Genomic DNA, 27,918 nt, shown 5'->3' on the forward strand with positions numbered 1-27,918 from the left:
ATGCGCTGACGCACATTGTCAGGTGTTGTCGGTGGATCACGATAGCAAATATCCTTCAACTTTCCCCACAGAAAGAAATCTGGGGACGTCAGATCCGGTGAACGTGTGGCCCATGGTATGGTGCTTCGACGACCAATCCACCTGTCATGAAATATGCTGTTCAATACCGCTTCAACCGCACACGAGCTATGTGGTGGACATCCATCATGTTGGAAGTACACTGCCATTCTGTCTTGCAGTGAAACATCTTGTAGTAACATCGGTAGAACATTACCTAGGAAATCAGCGTACATTGCACCATTTAGATTGCCATTGATAAAATGGGGGCCAATTATCCTACCTCCCATAATGCCACACCATACATTAACCCACCAAGGTCGCTGATGTTCCACTTGTCGCAGCCATCGTGGATTTTCCGTTGCCCAATAGTGCATATTATGCCTGTTTATGTTACCGCTGTTGGTGAATGATGCTTTGTCGCTAGATAGAACGCGTGCAAAAAATCTGTCATCGTCCCGTAATTGTTCTTGTGCCCAGTGGCAGAACTGTACATGATGTTCAAAGTTGTTGCCATGCAATTCCTGGTGCATAGAAATATGGTACTGGTGCAATTGATGTTGATGTAGCATTCTCAACACCGACGTTTTTGAGATTCCCAATTCTCGTACAGTTTGTCTGCTACTAATGTGCAGATTAGCCCCGACAGGAGCTGAGACACCTACTTGTGCATCATCATTTGTTGCAAGTCGTGGTTGATGTTTCGCATGTGACTGAACACTTCCTGTTTCCTTCAATAACGTAACTATCCGGCGAATGATCTGGACACTTGGATGATGTCATCCAAGATACCGAGCAGCATACATAGCACACACCAGTTGGGCATTTTGATCACAATTGCCATACATCAAAACGATATCGACCTTTTCCACAATTGGTAAACTGTCCATTTTAACATGGGTAATGTATCACGAAGCAAATACCATCCACACTGGCGGAATGTTATGCAATACCACGTATTTATACATTTGTGACTATTACAGCGCCATCTATCACAAAGCGAAAAAAGTGGTCCAACTAAAACATTCATATTTCTTTACGTACTACATGAATATGTAATAAAAATGGGCATTCCTATTTAGAAAAAACACAGTTGATATCCGTTTGACCTATGGCAGGGCCATCTGGTTTCCCTCTTCAAGCTAGACAAGTTTCGTTCTTTGTAGTTTTTTCGTTTGATGCTTATTTCGTGAGATATTTGGCCCAGTCACTATCAATGGACCTCCCTGTGTGTGTGTGTGTGTGTGTGTGTGTGTGTGTGTGTGTGTGTGTGTGTGAAATATGCAGATGCCTTCATCCAGTTGAAATGATCATTAACTTAGCCAAGGTTGTAGCTAACACTGCCTGTGTTCAAAACCTTGAACTGATTACTAAGTCAATTTGAGGAAGAGCTTACTGCCCTTTGTTGATACTACCCATACCAACCAGCAGATACCTCTCTGTTGATACAGCCAGAGATCCTCCATTCTTCTCCAGTCAGTCTGGAGAGGACAATAAGTATTTAGGACATCCTTCTGTATGGTAACAAACTCACACACCAATAACAATTATTGGGAGAAAGGGGTATGGGCTTTGGGAATTAGAACTGTCCAGTCATCTTGTTATCTGAATATGCAACCCAAAATCAATCACTAGAATTAAAATCTGTCAAGGAAAACAAGCAAGAGGGGGAAAGGAAGAGGTGCAAACCATAAACTGCTTTGAGTGTATGGTTTGACCTTGGGGCTTCAGTAGTAGAATGATGTGTTAATATGGATTTACACCTGTACTAAAGGAAACTGGGGAACAAACAGCAACATAACCCAACTGCCTGACACTTTTTATGCTTCAGCTTCATCTCCCATAACGGTCATTCAGTGGAATTGTAACAGTTGCTGTTGCTACTTGGCTAAACTCAAGCAGCGGATGTCCCTGTTCTTCACCACGTGTGTTATAGTGACATAGTTATTGGAAAAACACCTACCTACAGTTAAAAAAATTAGTAACAATTGCACTAAATTAGGGCCTCAGGGGGCTTTTAAATGTTGGTGCAGCTGTCCACTTTCAGCAGTCAGTTATTACTGAAACCACTCTAGAGGCTGTAGCCATTAGAATCCAACTGTATACCTTGGTAATGATTTACAACATATACCTCCACCCAGATAGTGATGTCTAGGGGGAGGTGCAATATCTGTTACAACAGTTACTTACCCCTTTATCACGTTAGGTGATTTCAACACACAGAATCATGTGTGTAGGTAGGCAGTTTGCAAATAATAGAAGTCAAACTGTCCCTCTTGTATTTCAACCTTTGTCATGTGAGTATTGGGACTTAACACTGTGCAGTCCTATGATCCAGCGGCATGGCCACAGTAATCTGTGGGGCAGTAACAATTATTGAATAATTTTATCAAGATCCACTTGGACACTAATGTGATGATCCCTGTGAAAATCCAGTTGGGATACATACTCCTCTAAAGTGGACATAAAGATATCCTAAAATGGGGCATTGATAAGATGATGAAAGAAAGAATGGATGTAGTAAGCCACACGGCAAATAATATACTCTATTCTTTCAGACCTTCTCGGCACAAGTCAGGCCCATGTCAGTCTCAAAAATACAACTTAGCTCATCAGAAATGGATGAAGAGTATTACAATAACAATGAAGACACCCATGTGCCAGTTATATAACTTTATATGTAAATAACTACAAGCCAAAGCACACGATTTAATTAAACAATGGAAGCAGGATTTTTGGTAGTGACATATTGCATGTCACATGGAATGGGCAAAACTGTGACTTAACCAACATACATTTTGTCACAGCCAGAATACCTGAATTTTAGACCAAGAAATACTTCATAAGAATCATTTTGACTTGGCCGATTTACTGGTGATGTATTAATGCCAAAATGTGGGCCTTGAAACAATTTTCACCACAATGATCATCGGCCATATTGGCAGACTGGTTTTCTGTGGAAAGGTTTTAATAATGATTGTGTGTAGGTCAACCACTCACAATATTTATGGTTTATTAATCTTATACCATTAATTTACTGGTGACTCATTGTGAGCCACTGAATCTCACCTTCAAATACACAAATCACCTAAATATTATTTACGAGTGTGTGCTGATATGTAATGTGTCTGAATTTTCTTTGTGAAAACTTGCAAAGTTTTTTAAATAAGACAAACTTTATTTACATTCTACAGCTTTATTCCTCATGTCTACATATTTATTTCTCGACATAGTCACCCTGGCAATAACACATTTCTCCTAACAAGACATCAGCTTGTTGATACCGTCACTGTAGAATGTTTTATTTTACTGACAGAGCCACAGTCTTACCTTGCACCACTTCATCATGATCAAAGTGAAGTCCTCAAAGATGTTTAAGTTTTGCAAACAGAAGAAAATTGGATGGGGCCAAGTTGGGACTGTATGGAAGATGATAGCGAACCCAAGGTGTGGGATTACTGCAGCACTCGTGTGTGGCCTGGCATCGCCATGTAGAAGGAGAGGTTGCTCCATGTGTGGAAGAGCTCTTCTAATTCGAAACTCAATTAACCGTACACTGTTCCTCACACACAAACATAACTACGATCCACACCGCCATGTTACAATTTGGAGCCTTATAGTGACAGAGAGCTACTTTTTTATTATTTAGCGTATGGCTAATACAGACATATCATGAAATTACATATACATATGTACATATTGACACACAAGAAACTTAAGTTTGTCTTTACAACTGAATATCCAGTCCTTCAATCCAGCACACTGCTATCTGGAGTTGCTAGCAGGAAGTCCTCTTTGGCGCCATGATAGGCTCGAATCCTGCATTCACTGACAATGTGGTGAACAGTCTGGTATGGAGCCCCACAGTCACAAGCTAGATCAGGCAGCTTCTTCCACTTAAAGAGAGCATCCCTGCATTGCCCATGGCTGGTACGGATTCTGTTGAGAGTAGACCAGGTCTTGCATGGTAAGTCGAATCAAATTGGAAGTTTAGCACCTGAGAAGATGTTATGCAGGTGCACATCTGTCACTGCTTCCCACCGACCTTTCCATTCTGCAAGAGGTTTGAAATTCTTAGCAACCATGTCAGCAGCATCGCACAGAGTTGGATGACGTGATTTCAGTCTCTTGCGATTTAAAAGTGGTAGGTCGCTATGCACGGGTAGGTTAGAATTCCTGGAGATCTTGTGGAATTCTCTCATAAGGGCAGTACATCTGCGTAGATCAGGAGGCATTATATCGGTTAACAATGGAAGCCAACAAACTGGAGTAGATCTGATTGTGCCAGATACTATGCACATTGTCGTATCAATTCCGCCAGTACATTGTCTCCTACCTTCCAAACTTCACTGAAGCTCTTCGGCGAACCTTGCAGAACTAGCACTCCTGGAAGAAAGGATACTGTGGAGACATGGCTTGGCCACAGCCTGGGAGATGTTTCTAGAATGAAATTTTCACTCTGCAGTGGAGTGTGCACTGATATGAAACTTCCTGGTAGAATTGAAGCTGTGAGGACGGGTTGTGAGTCATGCTTGGGTAGCTCAGTCAGTAGAGCACTTGCCTGCGAAAGGCGTAGGTACCGAGTTTGAGTCTTGGTATGGCACACAATTTTAATCTGCCAGGAAGTTTCACATCAGCACACATTCTGCTGCAGAGTGAAAATCTCATACTAGAATAAGATTGATGAAAATCATTTGCACAACAACCCATCTTCTTGGCAAAAAATACGCCATACACACTTTTAAAAATTTGTTTGTCGCTTTGATATTTGACAAGATAAGCAGGAGGAAATTTTTCCCTCCAAATGGACAAAAAGTTTCATTGTAACAACTTTGAAAGATGGTAAAAAAAAAGAAAGGAAAACAAATAATATTGAGAGCTTCAGACCAATCACTGAATAATGATAAGCTTATGCAAACTCTTGGAACAGTTAGTTATTTTCAGGTTTTGTCGATGTCTGAGAATGAGAAATTTGTTTTCACTGCTTCAGTGCAGAATTTAAAGGTCTAGATCCACAACCAACTAGATTCTTCAAGTGGAATTCATATCTTAGGTACATTACATGAGTTGAGGGTCTGAGGTAATTTTCCCACTTTGCGTAATAATATCTCATACCATCAGCAATTCTGGGTTGTATTTGGTATAGTCCTTGGTAATCAACTTGTATACAGGTTGGTGTGGTTCCACAGGCCGAAGTCTTGAGTGCTGCCTTATTTGCATTTGCCATAAACATTGTTGCTACCATCTTAAGACCAAATGTATTGCAAACTTGTATGTTGATGACTCCTGTCTGGAATATAGTTCTGCATTCTTACACTCGGCAGATTATTATCTTCAAATGCTATTTGGAGACATGAATATGATCCCAAAACCATGGGTCATGCACTTTTACAGAATTTGATTAGCCCTCCCACACCTCAAAATATATCTGGGCAACCAACTGCTGGAAGCTGTCTACAATTTCCACTTTTAAGGACTGCTGTTCAACCTCAAACTGAACTGGTTGCCTCACCATAAAGTAGCTCAAGGCAACCCGTACATAGAAATTAAACTCACTGTTTCTTCAAAAACATCTATTGGAGAGCAAATTGACAAGTTCTAGTAAAATTTCACCGAGCACAGATTTAGCTCTGACTATAGATGGGTCCACAGCAATTTTCATTATAGGCCTATGGGACCCAACATCTCACAATGGAATCTGTCTTGTGACTGGAACTTTCCACGCAAGCTCTGTCGATAGTCTCCCTGCAGAAAAAGGTATACCACCTTGCAATATATGCTGCAAACAGTTCTGAATTAATTACTTCACTAAGATTCATTGTAAACTTAAACATCTCTGTTGCTCAAGGCTTTTCCAAGGCATCAACATTCATTTCCTGGTGAACCATTCAAAAACATACAGAACAGCACAGGGTGATCTTATTACTTCCAGTAACTCAGCCACCCTCCAATTAGTTAGCTTCCCTGTTTTGTATCCCTGGCCTTTCGTATGAATGGGGTGACATCAAGTACCTGAAATCCATTGCTGTAGGTTTTGTTAAGTCCTCCATTACTTGGCAGATATACTGCCAATTCCAAGAAGGATATGACAGGCTGCTATGTATTTATTGACAAACATTTTATGAGTAACACCCTCTTTCCACTGTGTGTAGTATTTACATGATGGAATAAGTAGCAATACTTGGCCAACATCCAGTCCACTAAACTTTGATTGATGGAAGCTTCCACCAAAAATTGGGAAACTCACTTTTACCTTCTTGAAGAGAAGCTGTATCCATATGTCACATTGATATTGGTCATACCTAACTCAGGCATAGTTACATACTAAAGTGAGAGAACCCTCAGTGAATCTGTCAAAAGACCCTGAGAGGTCTAACGGAATGTAAAGATGGACTTAGCCCACACCTTGGATTACATCTTGACCAGTCTTGGTCATCACGGCTGACGATGCAACAAAAGCACTTGTATTTCAACAAAAGCACCTGTATTTTAATATTCCTGTGGGAAAGTGGATATTATCGCATGATTTAAAGCCACTAATTTCAGCAGTATGTTTGGATTTGGGAAAGGAATGCAGCTTGCTGTAAGTTTGCCCTCTGAAGCTGTTCATATGGCTCCATCACTGCTCGAACTTAAATGCTGTTTCTTACCTCCGCACATGAATGAAATCCATATATGAGTACACCTGACAAAACAGCCCCACCCTCTCCCCCTTAATTGAGCACACTGGTTGCTATGGAGTGCTGTAGATGATGTAGAATAGAACTGTCACTAGGTGTCATGTGATGCACCATCACTAATGTCATGGCAGTGTGTTTGTGTGTGTGTGTGTGTGTGTGTGTGTGTGTGTGTGTGTGTGTGTTGTAGTGTCTTAATGTGCCCCTGGCCACACCAGGAATGAAGTTGCTGGATTTGTTGTTGTATCACTATGGATGGTCCAACATGTCTTTAAGGAATGTTTTACTACTCGCGGCTATGTAACACTGCATAAGAACTGTGCTGTTAAAAATCTTAAGTGACTGGGTCCAAGCAATGGACATTTGGAGCCAGGTACATTGTAAAGGGCCATTGCTGACAGTGACACACACAGCTGCACATCTTTAGTGGGCCAGATAACACTAAAGCAAGACAGTGGTTGACTTGAAGCCTGTAGTGTTGTCTGATAAGCTGCAATTTTGTCTCCTTTCAAATGATGTGGGATACTGAGTGCACCAGTGGACAAATGAGGTGTTGAATCTGCAGTGGTTGCAGGGTGTACTTTAGGCTGGAGGTGGTTCTGTGATGTTTTGGTGATGTTTTTTGTACCATAACTAGGGCTCGCTCTTTCAGGCCATCATGAACACAAACCAGGATGTTTATGTCAACGTCCTTGGTGATCAATTGTTGCCCTTTCTTCTACATTGCCTGATCTGCCTCCTAGAAAATATCTGGGATGTGTGGAACAGCAGGTGAAATTTAACAGTCAACATCCTCTCAATTTGGTGACTCTAAGGATGTAATGGTCTTTTAGAGCTTCAGCTAGATATGGTATAGCTGAAGAAGCTGTGGAGTCTTTCTTGCCAAATTGAGGTGGGGTTATTGAGATGTCTCCTGGGTGATTAATTTTTTGGCTAATATGCTTACATTATTTTTCCTTATCACTAATGATAACTTTACTGATTTTCTTTTTTCCTCTTGTAGAGTGTCTCATGTACTGGCATCACTGTAGAAAGAGGGAGGGGGGATTGGTTGGTTACATCTTCTCACACAGTTCTTGTCGCAGGAGAGCCTTTACCTGCACATTTTCTCTAGATGCTCTACTGCAACATTTTCTTTTATTTGTGTTCGGTAAGTCATTTCATGACAGTGTCACAGCCCTTAAACAGTTTCAGCATTGTATTATAATACTGTTTAAGGGCTGTGACACTGTCATGAAATGACTTACCGAACACAAATAAAAGAAAATGTTGCAGTAGAGCATCTAGAGAAAATGTGCAGGTAAAGGCTCTCCTGAGACAAGAACTGTGTGAGAAGATGTAACCAACCAATCCCCCCTCCCTCTTTTTATATATATATATATATATATAATGTCAATATAATAGACATATGTCTGTATGTGTGGATGGATATGTGTGTGTGTGTGTGTGTGTGTGTGTGTGTGTGTGTGTGTGTGTGTGTGTGTGTGTGCGCGCGAGTGTATACCTGTCCTTCTTTCCCACTAAGGTAAGTCTTTCCACTCCCGGGATTGGAATGACTCCTTACCCTCTCCCTTAAAACCCACATCCTTTCATCTTTCCCTCTCCTTCCCTCTTTCCTGATGAGGCAACCGTTGGTTGCGAAAGCTAGAATTTTGTGTGTATGTTTGTGTTTGCTTGTGTGTCTATCGACCTGCCAGCGCTTTCGTTCGGTAAGTCACCTCATCTTTGTTTTTATATATATAGAGGGAAACATTCCACGTGGGAAAAATATATCTAAAAACAAAGATGATGTGACTTACCAAACGAAAGTGCTGGCAGGTCGATAGACACACAAACATACATACAAAATTCAAGCTTTCGCAACAAACGGTTGCTTCATCAGGAAAGAGGGAAGGAGAGGGAAAGACAAAAGGATGTGGGTTTTAAGGGAGAGGGTAAGGAGTCATTCCAATCCTGGGAGCGGAAAGGCTTACCTTAGGGGGAAAAAAGGACAGGTACACACACACACACACACACACACACACACACACACACACACCCCTCATGTGGGTGTGTGTGCGTGTGTGTGTGTATATACCTGTCCTGTTTTCCCCCTAAGGCAGGGCCAGCCAAACACTGCACAGTGTGCAGAAGTGCTGCACATGTGCGCACGTGTGCGACAGCGAGCAACAGCGACATCTGTTATTAGACATGTGTCCTAAATGAACGGTGGTGGCTCCACTTCCCTGTTAATGTGGTACAAGCAAGAGCTTGTTTGTGAAAGATTTTTCTCGGTGATGAAAACGAATAAATCAAGGTTTCGATGAAGCATAAGTGATGAAAATCTTCGCAACTGCTTGCGTTTGTCAATGAGCCATGCTTTTGCACACGATTTTAACTATATCATTTCTCATGACCAGTGATAAACGTGTTCAGATTTATTCCATTCATAATTAAAAATTACTGTTAACTAATTGTGCATTATTGCCTCATTCTGCTCCATGTTACATTATTATAAGGAAAATTGGTCATTAAACCGATTGTTCCAATGTATACTTACATTTAGGGGATTTTATTAATGTGTGAAGGGCTATGCTCAGCTGAAGTCGATAAAACATAACATTCATCTAATTGTCGGTTATTATGCAGATTTCAGACGGAACTGATGAAAGATATAGCAATAATGGTACTGAAATAACAGGTCATCATTGAGAGGTCTGCGATTATCTTTCTGTTCAAAGATCAGTGAGACAGAAATTATGTGGGCGTAACTCAGGGCACCGAGAATTAGTTATAGGAGACCTTGCATTAGTTTAATGTTATTTGAAATCATGAATAAGGTTCGCTGGAAGTCGCCAAGTGCTCTCTTTCTTAAATACTAGCTCGAAAACATTACATGTATATACGTGCCGTCAGTCAAGCTGCCTTAATTAAAAACCCATGGTTGTTAACTGTATTGCTTGTCTTACTGGGTTAAACTGTTAACATAAAAGTAGACGTCTCAATGAGCAGTGACAGTAATGTTTAATACGCGAAATACCTTCCCATGGTTGGCTTGCAAGCTGTGGAAAGAGCACTATAATTCGCCGGTACAGAGTATCCCAGCAAGTGGATAAAGCGACATCTGTGCGTAGAAACATGCACTGCATGAACGCTGACGGCTGCGGCGTGCACGCTGTGACCCGGAGGTTGCACATGTGCAGGAGCACCGCACGCGTGCAGAATTTCTGGCCGGCCCTGCCCTAAGGTAAGTCTTTCTGCTCCTGGGATTGGAATGACTCCTTACCCTCTCCCTTAAAACCCACATCCTTTCGTCTTTCCCTCTCCTTCCTTCTTTCCTGATGAAGCAACCGTTTGTTGCGAAAGCTTGAATTTTGTGTGTATGTTTGTGTTTGTTTGTGTATCTATCGACCTGCCAGCACTTTCGTTTGGTAAGTCACATCATCTTTGTTTTTATATCACACAAGTTTTGAACAATTATGAGACTGAAAATGACTGCAATGTTGAGTTTGGTGTGACTATACTTACCTTGTTTATTAGTTACCTTTTCCTTAATTTTGATTGCACTATGTGGCAGCAATGTGAGAAACATGGAAACATAACATTGCAGAGTTTTTTAAGATTATACCAGCTGCGGCAAAAAGATACTGGACTCATACAAGGAAGGATAACTTCTTTCTTAGCATTGTTTTATGTGACTAAAACAGTGACAAATAATTCTGCATTCTTATGTATGTTTCTAGATCTTTTACAAAAACACAACTGACGAGGATCCATTTCTACTTACCATACCAGGATGTACAGCTGCATGTCCATTAGCAAATTTTATTGATTTGACAAAAAATGTTGTTCCTGAAGACTGGAAGGAGGAATGCCTGATGTCCTCTACAGCAGAACATTTTGAATTCAGTCTCTTGTCGATAATAAGTAAGTAGTAATTTCAATGAGTTCCTGCATTGTAAGAGTTTGTAATTAAGTGTCAAGTATATAATATTTTCATTTGAAATGGCTGAGCATGATTGTTAAAATACAGGATGGGCAAAATAAAACTAGTCCAGAAAATATTTACATTAAGACTTAAACAATGTTTTCTGGTGTTCAAACTCTTTTTGGATGGTTACTGTTTCTCTTCAGTGCAGAGCCCATTTCACACCATTTTGTAACTGAATTTTGTATTGCAGTTTGAGTTTTAAACTGTTGCACAAACAGTTCCAGAGACGTTTTCCACATATTGTGCTTCACGTAAAACTTGATGACACCCACACACTGTTTTATCATGAACACAATTTTGTGTTGCATTCCACTGGTTACTAAACACATCTGCTCCCCTCCTACATTCAAACATAATGACACGGTGAAGTGCTTGGGACAGAGCATGCAGGAGATGCACAGACATCTGACAGGAACTGACGGGTGCATTGAAATCAGGTTTCAAGCATGTTATGCGATGGTCAGTTCTCATGTTTATTAACAAGGGTCAATTCCACACCATGATGGACAAAATGAAACTGGCCCAGAAAATATTTCTAAGACTGATACGGAACTTATCCTTATTAATGAAGACAAGAACTGCCCCTCACAGCAGATTCTGGAAAATCTGATAAGTGTGTTGTCACGTGTCTGTGCATCTCCTGCATGCTCTGTCCTGAGTACCTTGCATCATTACGTTTAAGTGAGTGAGAGGAGCAGACATGTTTAGTGGCCTGTTGAATTTAACATAAAATGGTGCCCACAATAAAACCGTATATCTTCATTGTCAGGTGTTATGCATAGCACAGTTGATATAAAATATGAGCAGAACTATTTCTGGAGAAGTTTAAGACTGCAGGTGTTTTGGTAGAACCTCCAGAAAAGTCTGCAATGCAAAACTTTGTGGCAGAATGGTGCGATATGGGCTCAACTGTGAATAAAAACCATACCTAACTGAAAGGAATTTGAACACCAGAAAACATTGGTTGAGTTGTATTGTAAATATTTCTGGGCTAGTTTTATTTTGCCTACCACGTGTGTGTATAAATGTAGGGTTAGCATTTCATTTATTTTTTGGATTGAATGGCTGTAATGGAGATTGATACGAAATTCATATTTCTCTTTTATGAAATATGTTTTGTGTTATATCTTTATTTTTGGCATTTTCATAAATATTTGTGCCTTATTTTTGGGCTGGCAGAGAGAGCATGAGTTGCTAAGTGTATCTATTAAAAGATGAAAATCATAAGAATGTTTAGACTTTGATGCATCTGTAAATATTGAAATGAAACACTGTTTGGTTTTCATGTAAGATTGTTTTACTTTATCCATAATTCATTTTGTTTCCAATTGATTAGTGAGAAAGAATATGGGTCTTAAGCTGACAGAATTGAATGCCATCAATAGATATGATAAAAAACAAAACACAATAGCTGAAGACATTTGTCCTATGCAAAGAGAGAACAATCAAAACTTGACACAAAGTGAAACTACAGGATAGAGAAAGGCATGGAATTTGTTGAGACACTCATATCAACAGACTACTGTGCTCCTTATAGAAAACATTCTAGGGCAATAGTCCAGTGTAGTACGCTAATGTGATGGCCTCAATCTTCACAGGGATTTTACGACAGACTAGATCTTACGCACATTCAAGCATCAAAACTGAAGAATGAGTAGGAAGGATTAGCAATGTGCCTTGCTACAATTGTCAAAAGTTAGAACACACAACAACTGCATGTGGAGACAAAGCAACCTGTGGAAAATGTGGATCAGCTGCATACGAGCTGAGAACATTATCCACCTCCATCCATTTTGCTTCAGTTACTTCTGCAACCATGCAGTATGGTACAAAATTAAAGAACTGTTAGTCACCAAATGAATATCTTATGCCAGATTAAGAAAAGCAATTAAAGTCAGTCAGCTCCCAGTGTTTGCTACTACATTTACCTCTGCTCTCAAGAAAACCATCGCAAAGTTAGATAGTGCTTCATAGACATATGATGATACTGCTTCAGTTACTATGTAAACCAGCAAAGCAAATCCCATATTTGCCAATGAGGAACCCGGAGATCACCACCAGTGAAACAAAAGGAAATATCAGCCCATACCACATTCTGTGATAAAATAAGACTATTTGTAAAAAGAAACAGTTTCCAAAAACTGCTTGCTTGCTTACTTACTCACTCCATGGCTCTACAGCCCTTGAAGGGCCTTGGTCTGCATCACAATATCCTGCCATTCTAGCCGGTCCATGGCTCTGTGTCTCCATCCTCTGACACCCAGATTTTTCATGTCTGCTTCAGTTCCATCCACCCATCTCTTTCTGGGATGTCCCTTCTGTTGTCTGCCTCCAGCCTTGACATCAAAAATCTTCTTACATGTTCTGTCTTCCTCATTTCTGAACACGTGACCTGCCCACCACAGTCTTCTTATTTTAATGCTAATGACAATGTCAGGTTCTCCAAAAAATTGTTCTAGTTCTGCATTCATATGGGTGTGCCAACCTTCTTGGCCGTATATTGGGCTTTATATTTTATGCATAACCTTTCTCTCCCAAATGGTTAAGATCCTTTCCTCATTTGCAATCATGGACTACATCTCAGCACCATGCATAACAACTGGTCTTTTAATTGTTTTGTAAATGAGGATTTTAGATTTTGTGACAGAAGCGAGTTGCTAAGCATGGGTGGTGTGGCAAAGTAGCATCTGTTGCCTGCCGCTACTGTACCTTTCACCTCACTGCTGTCATCATTTGTCTCTGTGATAGTTGATCCAAGGTACTTCAAGTCTCTAACCCTTTGTCGGCTATCCTGAGATTTGGTAGCTTTTGTTGATTGGTCACTGTCCTTATAGTTGGCCTTTTTGACATTGACTACAAGGCCAAGTTCTCTTATACCTCTCTCCAGTTGTTAATTGCTGAAAACACAAGTCTTGTAAATATTAGCAGAGAACTCTATCTGATGGAGACAACTGTGAATTAGAGCTTGTCACACATGTCATAAAAACAGCAAGTCTTAAGACACTTTCCTCAAAGATCTGGCTCATACCCAAAAGAAAAGAAAAGGACAGAAACAAACCATCCTGCTAAAATAGATTCCATTATTATGGGTCTCTGATTGAATTCATGACTAATGCTGCAGATCTGAAGTTTCTTGAATAGGAAAGACCCTTTGGGTTTCGTCCAGGTGACAGCTTAAAGGTGCCAACAAATTTGTGCTAGGGTGCTACAGTTATACAGATGTGTGCTTTATACTTGCCACTACATGACCTTAAAACACACACATACACACATACGCAAGCTGCTGAAAAATTCATATTGGAAGGTACTTTGCACCAGATTAGTGATTCTCTGCCCCAATTCCATTCGCATAGTGACCAAGGGAAAAATGACAGATTTGGTAGGTTTTGTTGGTTGGTCATTGCCAGATATTTGGTCTTTTTGACATTGACTACCAGGCCAAGTTCCCTTGTACGTCTCTCCAGTTGCTAATTGCTGTAATCTTACCCTCCAGCACATCACCATTAAATTTCTCTTAGTCTCTTCATTATTTTCAAAAGCTTCAAGAGGCATAAGATATACAAAAGAAAAACTTTTTACTTATCTGCATTTCCTCTTCTTGTTGTTGGCTCCAAGTCTTGCGTGTAGGGGTACATTCTTGCGGCTGAAATTTTGATTTAACGTTGTGGGTTCCTGATGACTAAATAGCTGACAAAGCTTTGCCTGTATTATTCTTGAATTTTATTCTTTGTGACATTTTTCATGCCATCTTAACAGTTACCACTTCTATCACACCACAAATTACATTATTAATGACACAAACAAAAACACATCTGATTCCATCAGAGGCATGGCCACCACTCATATTCTGTGGTACTCTCAATATTCCAACAAACTTTTTTGACAAAAGAAGAATCTTCGCTAAAATATATCATTTTGTAAGTGAATCCAGAAATAAATTTAATAATTAGTGTTGGATTGTGCAATTAATAGTATGAATTTTAAGTATACCAGAAATTTAGTAATTTTAAATATTTTTAAAAGAGGAGTAATTTTAACTATACATACAGAGTACTAACAAATTAATTTCTTTATGTACATTTTAGCCTGAAATATAATACATTGTATACAAAATCAAATTAAATTCTTTCAATGAAACAGCCGAGAATGTTCACCTATACCAGATTTGGGATTAATCCTGGTATCAGCTACTTCTATATGAAAAAAAAGTTGTTAGAAACGGGTGTCCCATTACATGCTGAAAACACAGATCTTATATTAGCAGAGAACTCTGTATTTGATGGAGACAACTGTGAATTAGAGCCTCTGTATGCACCTTATCCTCTCTTATCTTATTCTCTGATCACTACACTGGTGACAGTAAAATGGTTGCACAGTTTTCCTCAAATACAGGTCTCAAAATTTACTGGGCGGGTTTCTACTGAACAGTTTTCATTAGAAGTGTGTTGCCTTTCTTTTGTGGTTTCCCATTTTAGTTCCACAAGCAACTTTACTTTCATATGGGCTATACTGATCTGTTTTTATCATATCAGTATATTTCTTAATTTGTTTGATGTCTGTGGTCTTTCCTGCTTCATACAAACTTGGTGCTGGAACAATACTGTTCAGTTTTATGCACAAGCACCTTGTGTGCAGTTTGCTTTACAAATATGCACAGCTCTTGCCCAGAAGCCTGCTAACAGATCTGAGTTTTCCATGTGCCTTCTCTAATGCTTATTTTATGTGATCATCCCATCCCATTTCATTTCATATCACTTCTTAGTACTACCCCTAAATACTTTTATGATGTGATGCTCAAGATGTTCACCACTAATATTGTAGTCAGATACTATTAGGGTCTCTCTTTGTTGTAAGCATTATCTTGCATCTGTCCACATTTAAAGACACCTGCCATTCATTACACCAAATGGAAATTATGTCCAAGCCTTTCTGCACTTTTTTAATATTTTCCAATGCCTATATTTTCCCTGTAGGCAACAGCGTTTTCAACAAACAATCTAATTTAGTGCTTTTGTTGATATTTGATAAATCATTTGTGTGTATTGAGACTGTAACAGACCTTAATACACTTAGATGGTGTGCACCCACGTCACTTTCATTACTGTACAATATTCACTGCCCAATATAAAATACTGGGTTCTGTTAGTCAAATAGTCATCTAGCCAATTTAATGTCTATAAACATATGACCTTCATGATATGGAACTCTGCTAACATCTGCTCTTGTGGCCCAGTTACAGAAAGCCTCCTCACAGAGGGCATCAGTCTTCATAGCAGAGGGGATGTCAACACTGCAGCATGGTCACTATCAGCCACTTATCCCTGTATGCCCACACTCTTGTGTATAGTGCTCTATGGGGAATTTGTAATTATTTGCACAGTAGTGTCCACTTCCCAGTATTTGTTTGCTATCCTGAAATAGCAATGCCTGAATACAGATCATCAAGATGAATGCTTAGCTGTGCAAACTAGATTTTTACAGTCACTCAGCTGTGTTTGAAGACTGAGACAGCGTACAGGAAATGGGAGATCACAGTAACTGTGATCTATTAAACCACTGAAGCATTCATTCAAAGAGTGGTTCACTTGGAAGACAATATTTTCGTTTTAGGAGTGGGCAATACATTACTCAGCAATCAGTGACAGGCTTGTAGGTACCCAGAAGTGAAATGTGGCAAGGTGAGGTAGGGGGAAGGGGGGGGGGGGTTCTAGGAAAGGATTCTTGTGTATCATTAATCATTCCATGCCAGCTACTCAAGTTTGGAAATCAATAAAGAGAATTTCTGGCAAGAGCAGTACATCACCTCTTACAGCCATTTTGAGAAATGAAATAATGGTGAGTAAGTTTACAGCTATGGCTTCAGCCATTTTGGATCACTTTTGTAACATCACTTTCACAGTCAGATAAATTCCAATATTCCAGACCATCTGCAGAAAGCTTTTACTGCTTTTTCAGTGATGAGGAAAGCTGTAACAAGTTAGTCTCTGTGTGGGGGCTGAAATCATCTTTCTGTAGTGAGAAAATCATTTTAGGATCTGATGAAATTGGTTGTGCCTGTTGTCAGCTGTGCTTGGGTCAAAAATATGTGCTTGCTAATTGTTTTAATAAAATCTAGTCATATAAACAGTATCCCAACACTTGCAAGTAGACAATAAACACTCCTATATTGAATCCTGATGAGGATAGTACCAGTTCAAACCATTTCTAGAAAGTTGCTATCAACATCTGTACAAGAGATACTTTTGAAACTGCCATCTAATAAAGGTTGTCAAATTCCAAAACCTCCAGAGTCACTTCCATATTCATATCGTATCAGTCTAGTCTTGATAACCTAGATCTACTGGAGACAGTCACACAGTTATCTTTCCAGAATGGAAATTACTTAATTGGTGTGTTTTTAACTGTAAAAGACTTATGACACCACTTGATGATGTAACTTCCTTAGCCACTTTACCAAATGGTGCTTACAAAGATGTCTACTGATTCTTATTCAGTCTTTCTTTGGGGAATGTTACTACTGCTACAGGGTTGGTGTTGTCCTGTAGTCTTGGTTTATTCATGAGAAAGGTTTGTTTTTTTCCCCCTCCCCACCCATCCTCCTGCTCCCCCTCACCCCCTACCCAGTGCAGCATTTTAAGTCAGGCATTGCAATAGCCATGCTTTTACCAGTGCTGTAGTAGTTATTAATAGAATAAGGTGCTATTAGAGAGTGAGCTGAAAGAACCCACAGAACCTTGGGGGCCTTGGTATCATTGAAATGAATAACAAGTACATGATACAAATACAAATCTGAATAAACTGGTAGCAGCAGGCTTCCATTTTTAACATGTACAGAACTTGATATAGGACTGTGCATCTTAAATGCTTCCACATGTTTGAGAAGGTAAGGGCCTCCAGGATCCAGGTTTTTAAACAGGCAGGTTAAGCTGCAAATATACAAAGTCATGACCATGCCAGTCTTGACTTACAGTTGTGAATCATGGACATTAATGAGTACTTGTGAGTATCAGCCCAGAATATTTGAATGCACAGTGGTGCACAAGATCTAAGAGCTAATTCAGGGTAATAATGACAAATGGACATCTGAAACAAATATTGAGCTGGACTGCCTTATATAATGAGATCACATTGTAAGATTAATAAAATGTAGGACAATATTCAGACATGTTCTTAAGATGGATGCTGGAACTTTGAGAGGAAAAGTTTGTGAATGGAGGCCAACTCTAAGAAAGTAGAGAGGAAGTCCATAAAAGTGGCGGATAGATGTGGATGAAGGTATAAAAGCTCTTACAGCCATTTTATATAAAAGCAATTGACCTTAGATCAAGGTGATCTCAGAAACCTGCATTGCATAAACATTAATCCCAGATTATATTGCCTTTGAAGTAGGATTATTGTTGATTGCTGAAATTTCACATATCAAATAATGTTCAACTGCAGTCATCAGTTCACAAGTCAGTGACATTACAAGACACTGTTTTTGTTTTTTGCAAATATGAGTTAAAAAGAATTAAATAATAAACGGGTTTAAAGAGGCTGTTATCTACACAATAAACGTTAAGTAAATAAACACCACTCTCACACTGTTGAAGCTCAAAATATTTTTTAGCTCTAAGGCTAGGTTAAGAAATTATTGGCTAGGTAAGTAATGAGTAAAGCTAATGACAGATCTCATAACAATTCTTAGAGGTGACTCATAATTAATGTGACCAGTTTAAGGCATTTTGTAGACACTTGGCGGGATTGGAAGAAAGGGAAAAGTTAAGTTCGTGGAGTTCAATAATGATTGCACACTCTTTACAAAACTGTTCTGTTGGCTTGAATAGCAGTAACTACACAATTTGTCATAAATTTTTAATTACAAAAGAAGTGCTTAAACTGCTATGCCAACTGCACACACTTATGTTGACAAATAATAGTATTAGTAGTATGCATATGTAAGTAAATTTGTAATTATCAGATGGTGGCTTAGTGCTTGCACCCTGGAATATGGTCCAGAGAATCTCAGATTTGATCTCATATCAGTAGAATTTCTTTCCACTTGCCTCTTCTTTCACCTCTGGTAATGTTTGTTAATTTGAAAAATGCTGAGTTGTTTAAGTTTAGGACTCAGAGTAAAACTACATTGTTCAGCAGTTGTTGTAGCTGCAACATTTGACTTGCACAAGATAATGTAGCTGTCAGTGCATTGTATGTAGAGCTTGAAATGGATGATAATCTTTGTTAGGAGAAAAGCTTATGAAAAAATTCCACTACCAATTTTCTTTCATAAAATCAGTATTAGACATTGAGAACATCTTCTGTTCTTTTCATTTTTGGGATGCAATTGCAGCGCTTTAGACTCTATAACAGAATCCTGGTTTTCACATTGCATGTCTGCTTGTAATTAGAGATTATTTTTATTTCAAAATATGTGACATATTGCTGTAACAGTTAACTTACACTATTGTTCTTATCATTTTCATTGTCAGCAACAAGGAGAACATTTTCATTTGAAGTTAAATTGTCAACTCGTTTACTGATGTTCAGAATGAACTACAGCCATCATTGTAGTAGAATAAGAAATGGAAGAAGTGAATAATATTCTACACTATCTTGTAAGCAAAAAATTCATCTGAGGATATTAAAATGTGTACAAACCATAGCTTATAACTTTGGCCTGAAAATCTGCACTATCATTATAGAGTTTGGAGATAAGAATAAATTAGTGGCTTCAGGCCTGCAATTAGCTTCGTCCCATTTTCTATAACAGTAGGTCAGATGAAATTACCACTGCTAGATTGTGTTACAACCTTGAAAAGTTTTCACACTGTTTTTGCTTCATTTTATACAGCACATGTAATTACATAGATATACAATGTAATAATTGTAAAGTGTGTCTTAAAATTATACCCTGTCATGTGTGAATGTTTCCTTGGTCCTTTTCTTAGCATTGTCATAATATTTCAGAAATCTTCAGTCACAATTTGGCACAGTCTTCCATGAATTAAAATCAACATCAACTTCTTTCCACACCTTTCCTTTGTTGATTGTTGTAACTTTCCTACTTTTTTGCCTTCTGTTGTGTCTTTATATTGGTCGAGTATGATTTCCACCAACAAATCTTTTTTGGTTTGGGAAAGTTTGAAGATTGCACCTTATCCAGCTTACTTGCCTCCATCTTTATAACAATACACCTTCAATAATAAATACTGTGTACAAAAGTTGTCCAATTAATACCTGAGGTTGAAATGCAATAATTGTGTCAGTATCTGATTTTTAGTGATGTTGTCAAAACATGTTTCATGCTAATTTAGATCAACACTGAACCTGTGGATCGAAGTTTAGTTTTAGTGTCATACAATAGAGCAGAGTCCTGAACAGAGTTCAGTTTCTGAACTGAGGTCAAAATTGACCTTCATTCAGTGATGTTTATACAGTCAGCCCTTAGAGGTGAAGGAAGAACTGCACTTGATGAAGAGGCTAAGACCCACATAGCATTGTAATAGTGTAAGATGATGATTTGCAATAACTATCAACAGTAGTTCATCCACAGTAGAGTCCTGTTAAATGTTCAAATTTCAAGGATAATTTTACAGTGTTCTACACTTCATGCAACCTGGTGTCCATAAAAAGAATTAAAGCGAAGCACTAAAAGACTGGCTAAATGAGCAGAAAATACTGATTTTAGGTTCTGGTAAAACTACTTGTATAATTTTAACCTCACACAATGCATTTTAACCATCCAGATCGCAAAGTAGTGACACTATTTTAAAATTCTATGAATCTGTACAATGTCGGGCAATTGATAAGTCATTCACCCGGTTACTGGACATGAAATACTAAAGAAACAGATGCATAGGGTAACTGAACATTTTGAAATGCTTAAGATGATGAGTATGGGACACTTGACAAATCTTGTCACCTGTAGTTGTAGAAAGTGATCATAAGGCTCCAATTTCATTCAGGCAGCAGTATTTATGGAGCAGTATTGTCTATATATCTCAAGGTCCTTGGTGTAGTCCACCATGAATGCCTCAAGCTTTCATCGGGCTCTTGTTAGGCCACCCTTATTTTGAGTCTTAAGTCCTGAATAATTAACAGGTTTGGCTGCACAAGTAAGTGCACTTCTTATGGCACTGGAGCAGGAAGGTTCGTGACATCAAATACACCATATACAAAACCAAGGTGATATGGTGTTGTTCTGCTGAGAGTTTTGTGGGGGGAGAACTGGTGACTGTAGGTAGCAGATAGTCTTTTTTTCAGTCAACAACCCAGTACTGGTGAAATTTTTCCAGTCACACTTTTGAAACGAACTGATGTTTACCAGATTGGGAATTTTGGATCACCCATCAACACAGATTCATCCTCCAGCAACATGAGCCACCAGTATGTAGAAACTTTAGAGTATCACTTTTGACAATATGTATTTTAATCAAGTTTGTTTTATTTACTGATGAGAGCGCAGTCCTCAGCTTTCTTGGGTGTCTATCCTTTCATTGATGACACCGCATAGTGTAGCACAGTCACAGAAGTATTATAGATGAGGAAGCACTTTTTTTCATATCACGAAGTGCACATGCTTTTATACTAATCAAGTGCACTTGCCTCTTTTCAAATGATGCAAGGCATTGAGTGCACCAGTGACCCAGTGAGGCTTTTAACTTTCAATGTGTCATGAGTGTAGTCCATTTTGGAGGTTGTATTGTGATGACTTTTTGTTGCGCGACTAGAGCCCTCTCATTCAGGTTACCCTGAACATGCACCAGGATGATGATATAAACAGTTTTGGTGATAAAGCACTGTCATTTCTTCTACTTCTTTATGATTAGTATGGTGTGGATACACCTGTGTCTCCAGGTGACGACAGCCGTGTTCACAGGGCTCCTGGTTTGGTAAAGAGTCAGGTGCCCTGTCACCCTTGACTGGCATGCTAAACCACCTTATCAGGAACCCTCAGAAAAATCTTAAACTCTCTGGAACAGCAGGTGAAACATAGCAATGAGCATCCCTGCCATTTGGTAACACTATATAATCTAATGGTGAGACTATGGCATACATTACAGGGGTACTGACATTGATACAGTTTGTACATATTGAATGTTACTCTTACTCATCTTTGTTGGACTGTAGCCAATAGGTGTGTGCTCCATCATCCAATTATAGGCATGTTTTGGTGCCTGCCAATTTGGCACCCAGTAGTTGGCCAGAGAGAGTCTGGAGAATGAATTGTAGGTAAGTGCAGTGTGCACAGTCATGCATCAGAATGTGAAAAGTGGGTACAAAATATTAGTAAATGCTGAGTCACATTAGTTTTGTATGAATTGAGACAACATATAATATTTTATTGTGGCTGGACTGAATCAGAAAAGCAATGGCTAAATCAAATGAGGTTGTGGAATCATGAGACTGCTAAGGTACTGTAAATGATGAACTCTAGACATTGAAGGAACTTTTCTATGAACCTGAAGTGTATAGTACAAACTGTTCTGACTTCAAGAGACCTTCATAATTTTATGTATGGTACTTATTTATGTGGAGTAGTGAGAATAGGCGTTTGATAGGGCATTTGTCACATAGGAACATGGTTAGGAACTTCAGTACCATGATGCATGTACCTTGGCAGTAAAGCTGCCAGCTGTCAGGATCGACAGTCTGATGCCAAACCGATATGATACCAGAACAAAGAATCCAGTGTTCAAGAACCCACATTAATTAAAAAACAGTGTGGGACTTTACAGGACAGTGGAGCGGGAACCTTTACAGCCTACGCTAGTTTTAGATTAAAGTTGGTTCTAGAATACCGGATTACCGTATTTACTCAAATCTAAGCTGCACCTGAAAAATAAGACTCGAAATCAAGGAAAAAAAAAAAAAATTCCCGAATCTAAGCCGCACCTGAAATTTGAGACTTGAAATTAAAGGGGAGAGAAAAAAATTAGGCCGCACCACCAAACCGAAACAAAGTTGGTCCATTGTAATATGAGACACAATTTAGGTCGAATGAATGACGATACAGCTATAGTAGTTTGGTTCGAGTCGTAAGCTTAGCAGTTATGCTTTACCAGGTAGCCACTGCTCTGCGTCAGGCGCTCCATCCCTATTTATACGGGTACCCTTCCTATTTTGTGTGCTTCGTCTGGTTTGAATTGATTGCTTATTTTTCTTTGATCTGATAAGAGCCATTCTCTTTGTTATAGGTGTTTATGTCACTCTAAAATGAAACTGCATTATTTTAATGTGTCATGCATTGTTTGTCGCATTCCGATAATGAGTGTTTACGACCTGTCGCCGCTCGCGGCATGGCTTGCTCTTGTGCGCGCTACTGCCGCTTACAATTAAAAAAAAAAAAAAAGAAAGAGAGAGAGAGAGAGAGAGAGAGAGAGAAATTATCTCACTAACAAAACAATGGCAAGAGACTGCTATTTGTTGTTACTTACACTGCTGCTTTCTTTAGTAAAGATCAACAAGGAGCAAATGATAGACTGCGTATGACACAAGATGCTCACAATGAGAATTAGCGAAAATTTTTCTTCGTTTGAAAATCTTTGCAGACGCCTCTTTAGCACATTACATTCTGTACAGAAATTAGAGTCATCTTAGATTTAAAAATCTAGTCAATTGCCGGGCTTCATTTCTGACTGTGTCACTATTAGGCATAATAATAATACGAATATAAACATGGCAGGATACGTTTATTCTTCCGCGTTTGCTGTTGTCTCACTCTAGTTTCGTAGTTTATTAGGCAGACAGGATTTAAATGAGATAGCAGCAAACACGAAAGAATACACGGCAAAATGTTTATATTCGTATTATTCGTATGGTGAAGAGAATACTGCATGTGAATCACAATTCATGAAAGTTGCTATCAGTAACCATCTCTTCTCATAGGTAGGTAGGAAAAAAATCAGAACGTAGAGTTTGCCATATTGACGAACATCCCGAACAGTCTTGCTAGTCGGATTTTCGTAGTACTTTGAAATGCTGCTGCATTCGAAGATGAACAATACGGAATTTGTATTTATTTCATTGGATAATGTATGAAAATGCAGTGGTCGAAACTCGGGGCGGAGAAAAAGCTCGTCTTCCACCCTTTTTTTAAATTTATTTACTGATGCAGATGTTTTGGTGCCAGAATTTATCTTTGTGCCTGCAAAGCATGCCTGCACTACATATATTCGATGGCAGAAGTTAGTTGTGGCAGCACCTACCAATATTTTTCAGAATTTCCGCTTACTTTGCACTCGATTGTAAGCCGCAGGCGGTTTTTTGGATTACAAAAACCGGAAAAAAAGTGCGGCTTAGATTCGAGTAAATACGGTAATTAGTTTGCTTTTGTCTTGGTCTATGATTAAAATCTTGATCGTGACAGCATTGGTGGGTAATTTTACTCCAAGGGTAATGTATCATGGTATGAAGTTCCTAACCATGTGTAAGTTGCATGTGTTCTATCAAACTCCTATTCTCACTATTTTACATAACAGACAGTAACACACAAAAAATGAAGAAGGTACCTTGAAACATCACAGCTTTTGAAAACTGATATTTCTGTGCCTCAAATTTGCAGAGAGGCTATGTAAGATGCTATAATTAAGTGATGTGAGACTGAGATGTCTGAAGGCTCTAAGCATTAAAGTAAAGTACCTCAGTTTCAAAATTTGGGATGGGAAGGGAGTTAATCTGTTGCAATTGTATAAAGGCAGTGTCAGTTACAATTTAATATGAAATTTCAGCCACAACCAGTGGTGAATGCCCATTAAGTGCCAGACAAAACTCCAAAGGTGAAACTATAGATACCTCAAATATTTGTAGTGTAACACAACTGTTGAATTGCTTAACCATACTTCACCCCAAACTATAAAAAAAGATTAACAGGTAAAATATGGAAGAATGCCATGACATGTTGGACCACATTGATGTCAGACAGAACAAAGTATTTTGTGATGGTTGTGCATACTTTTTGTGTGTGATTGCTCACTACATCTGCTGGCTGTCTATTTGTCATTCCTTTGGGATTTGACAGCATTCATATTGAACTGTTATGTCATTACTAATATCCGTTGTAATTTTATGCACTGGCATATGTCTGAATAGCTTTTTAACCCTAGGGTGCATATACAGGGCCTCCGAGGCCCTTGTATGTCTTCATTTTTAAAAAAATTCTGTTATTTTTTGTTTGATTTCAAACTACTTTTCAGTACTCTTTCACTAACACCGTGACATTCCTCCTATCAAACCTGAACGAGTTACCTTTTTAAGTTTTTTTGTATAATTCAATACGTTTACCCATACACCGTGAATGCATAAGCAGAGCTTCAGAAGCCCTCACACATTTATAAATGTTCTTTAAGCTACGTTGTCTTCAACATTTGTTTGGGAGCAGTTATTAATTCGACAGTAACTGTAGTGGTATTTCCAGCAACAGGAGTTCCAACAGCAGCAGTAGCTGTAGTAGTAATAGTGTAACTAAAAATTAATACACACTGCTTTCACATATTGGCGATGTAGGTGTATTATTGATCTTTTTGCTATAAAATGTTTTATTATTGCATAGTATTGTTATCCTGTGCTGCTCTTGTCAGCCTCATTGTTACTGTAGTTTGTTTGTTGCTGCAAGGCCCATATTGTTACCAGTATGACTCGTTTAGTGCTGCCCAAGCTACTGTTCGAGGGACACGCCTTTTGCTATGGCTTCGACACACAAATCAAGAGAGTCAGTACGTGCAAATGCAGCTAATTTTGAAAGTGTTTTGGCTCAGTGGTTTGAAGATGATTCTTGCGAGGAAGGAAATATTTTTGAAAATGCAAGTAGTGAAGAATGAGCCAATGAACCTGCAGATGCGAATATTGAGGCAGATGACAGTTCTTCTGATAATATTACTTCATCAGAGTCTGAAAATGAAGAACCACCACAATAAGGTATAGAAGACCACACATACATTATTCGGAATGGAGCAATTTGGAAATTAGATCCTCCTGCAACTTTTCGTACGCCTGTCCATAATATCGTAAAGAAGGCACCTGGTCCAGCCCGTGGTCTGAAAACCTGTAAACCTAAGGATGCCTGGGACTATTTCATCTCCACGGAAATACTAGAGGAAATCATCAACTGCACAAATATTGAAGGCAGAAGAGTGGCTGCTTTACGTGGTAAAACGTGGAAAAACGTTTCGCTTGCTGAAACGGAGGGTTTTCTTGGTCTTTTACTGCTTTCTGGTGTTGAGAAGAGTTGGGATGTTTCTATTAGAGAATTATTCTTGGATGAAAAGGCAAATCCTACATATAAGGCCACCATGTCAGTAAATAGATTCGAGGATATAAGGAGAATGATTAGATTTCATGACAGGCGTACCCGTGAAGCTCGATCTGCAGATGACAAACTTGCGGCTGTTCGCTATGTATGGGAACTATTTCTTGACAAGTGTAGAAATAGAATGATTCCCAATTATTCGCTCACAGTTGACGAACAGCTAGGCCCATTCCATGGAAGATGCAGCTTCACCCAGTATATGCTCTCTAAACCAGCCAAGTATGGCATAAAAATAATTTGGTTATGTGATGCTACATCTGCATATGCTTTAGACGGAATTGTTTACACTGGAAGGAAGCACCATGAACCTATTCAGAAAAATTAATAAAATGTTAGTCAGGCCCACCAGAACCTGTTACTCTTAGGAATCTTTCAATATGACAATAAATTTGACAGAAATAAATTTAACTCCAAATAATGATTATATGAAAAGAGGAAAATTTTAAATTAGGGCAGGGCCTTGGAGGCCCTGCATATGCATTCATGTGTGTTTTCGGCACCATGCATCCTAGGGTTAAAGTAATAAAAGGGAATAATAGTAAACTGCCATAATAAATGGAAATGTTCACTATATTGTAACATAATGAAGGAGATTGGGTTGTTGAGTATTTCGTTTTGTGTGTGTGTGTGTGTGTGTGTGTGTGTGTGTGTGTGTGTGAAGGGAAAGGCCTTTAGGACTTGACTCAGTGATTTTTATTTTATTTTACTCAGACAAGGAGTCATGAAAAACAGACAAGGAGTCATGAAAAAGTGGACAAGAATAACTGCAGTGTTGCTCTTTGTTGATTATATGCACAAATTGCAAAGGCAAAGCTGTGACAAAGTCTAATGAAACTATGTAGGATCTGATGCACTTCAGACTGCGTATTGTTACTAAATAGTCTTTGAAGCTGCCAAGTTTCCTCCCCTTTTATGCTTTTTTTCTTCTGTAGTATAATGAGAAAGAGAAATGTAGATTATGACTCATTTACCCTGGCATAAACAGTTATTTGGTTTTCAAATGTATGGCATGTGAGGAAACAAGTTGAGAATGTCTCCATGTTAAAAAATGTATCTCCTGTTTAGTTTGTTAGAGTATTCTCTTCCAAGTAACATTAATGACAAACAGCAATAATGTATCAAATGAGGAATTTCTCCCAGTTGCAAAGCGTTTGGTTTGTTGTTTTGGGAAAAGTCTGTCATTTAATGTAGGGTTTTGCTGTGTCTGAAGCTTAAACATGTCTAAAGTAATATTATCCATTAAGTCATTGTTTTCCCTTACGTGTTGTATTGAAAGATTAATGAGAGAATGTACTTTCATTTACAGCTCTAGGCATTTCAACAGTATTGGCTATTCTGTTGGTAATATCAGTTCTTTTGGGCACAAACTGCTGCCGAAAACAAAATGCAGATTCATACTACTACCACAGAGTGCAGACTGAAAGCTGAAGCAATGTCATGCAATTTTACAATAAATAAAGAAAAAAGACTGAGTTTGCTGTGATGTTAAAATAATTTTATGTATTACCTTGTTTTGATGTGTATTTAAATTTTATTGTATTGTTACTCAAAACAAGAAAGATCTTATTGGCTTCTTTTACTGTATTTTAAATTTGTTTGAAGTGTTGTGCAATTAGGGGTGTCTGCCTCTATTTTATGATCTCACAATTCATGGTATGTCTAACAAGTGACATGTATTAACAGTTATGACTAAAGGATTTGCTGCAACAAAGTAAAGAAACCAGTCTTCAAGCACTTTGGCCTCCATTTCTTGTACAAGTCCAAGAGAGGTGGTCTACCATTTCCCTCTTAGGCATTTAGTGTGTCTCTGCTACCTAACTACTGCATCATATGATGGTGCACTGTTGCTGTAAACTTCGACCAACTCGGCATGAATTGTTGCAGCATTGTTCCCCTTCTAATGCAGGAAATGAATTACCACACAC

The 27,918-nt window shown here is 38.7% G+C and overlaps 1 protein-coding gene across 1 annotated transcript in view; it reads left to right on the forward strand.

Moving 5' to 3' along the window:
* The window catches only part of LOC124721680 (prostatic acid phosphatase-like), a 65,732-nt gene extending 38,163 nt beyond the window's left edge, over nucleotides 1-27,569 (forward strand). Inside the window, exons 7-8 of the mRNA XM_047246754.1 lie at nucleotides 10,457-10,640; nucleotides 27,300-27,569. Coding sequence (XP_047102710.1) covers nucleotides 10,457-10,640; nucleotides 27,300-27,421 — 306 coding nt within the window. The 3' untranslated portion in view covers nucleotides 27,422-27,569. The remainder of the gene's footprint in view (nucleotides 1-10,456; nucleotides 10,641-27,299) is intronic.
* The last annotated feature ends 349 nt before the right edge of the window (nucleotides 27,570-27,918 follow it).

Source organism: Schistocerca piceifrons, chromosome X, assembly GCF_021461385.2.
Source record: "Schistocerca piceifrons isolate TAMUIC-IGC-003096 chromosome X, iqSchPice1.1, whole genome shotgun sequence".
Lineage (NCBI taxonomy): Eukaryota > Metazoa > Arthropoda > Insecta > Orthoptera > Acrididae > Schistocerca > Schistocerca piceifrons.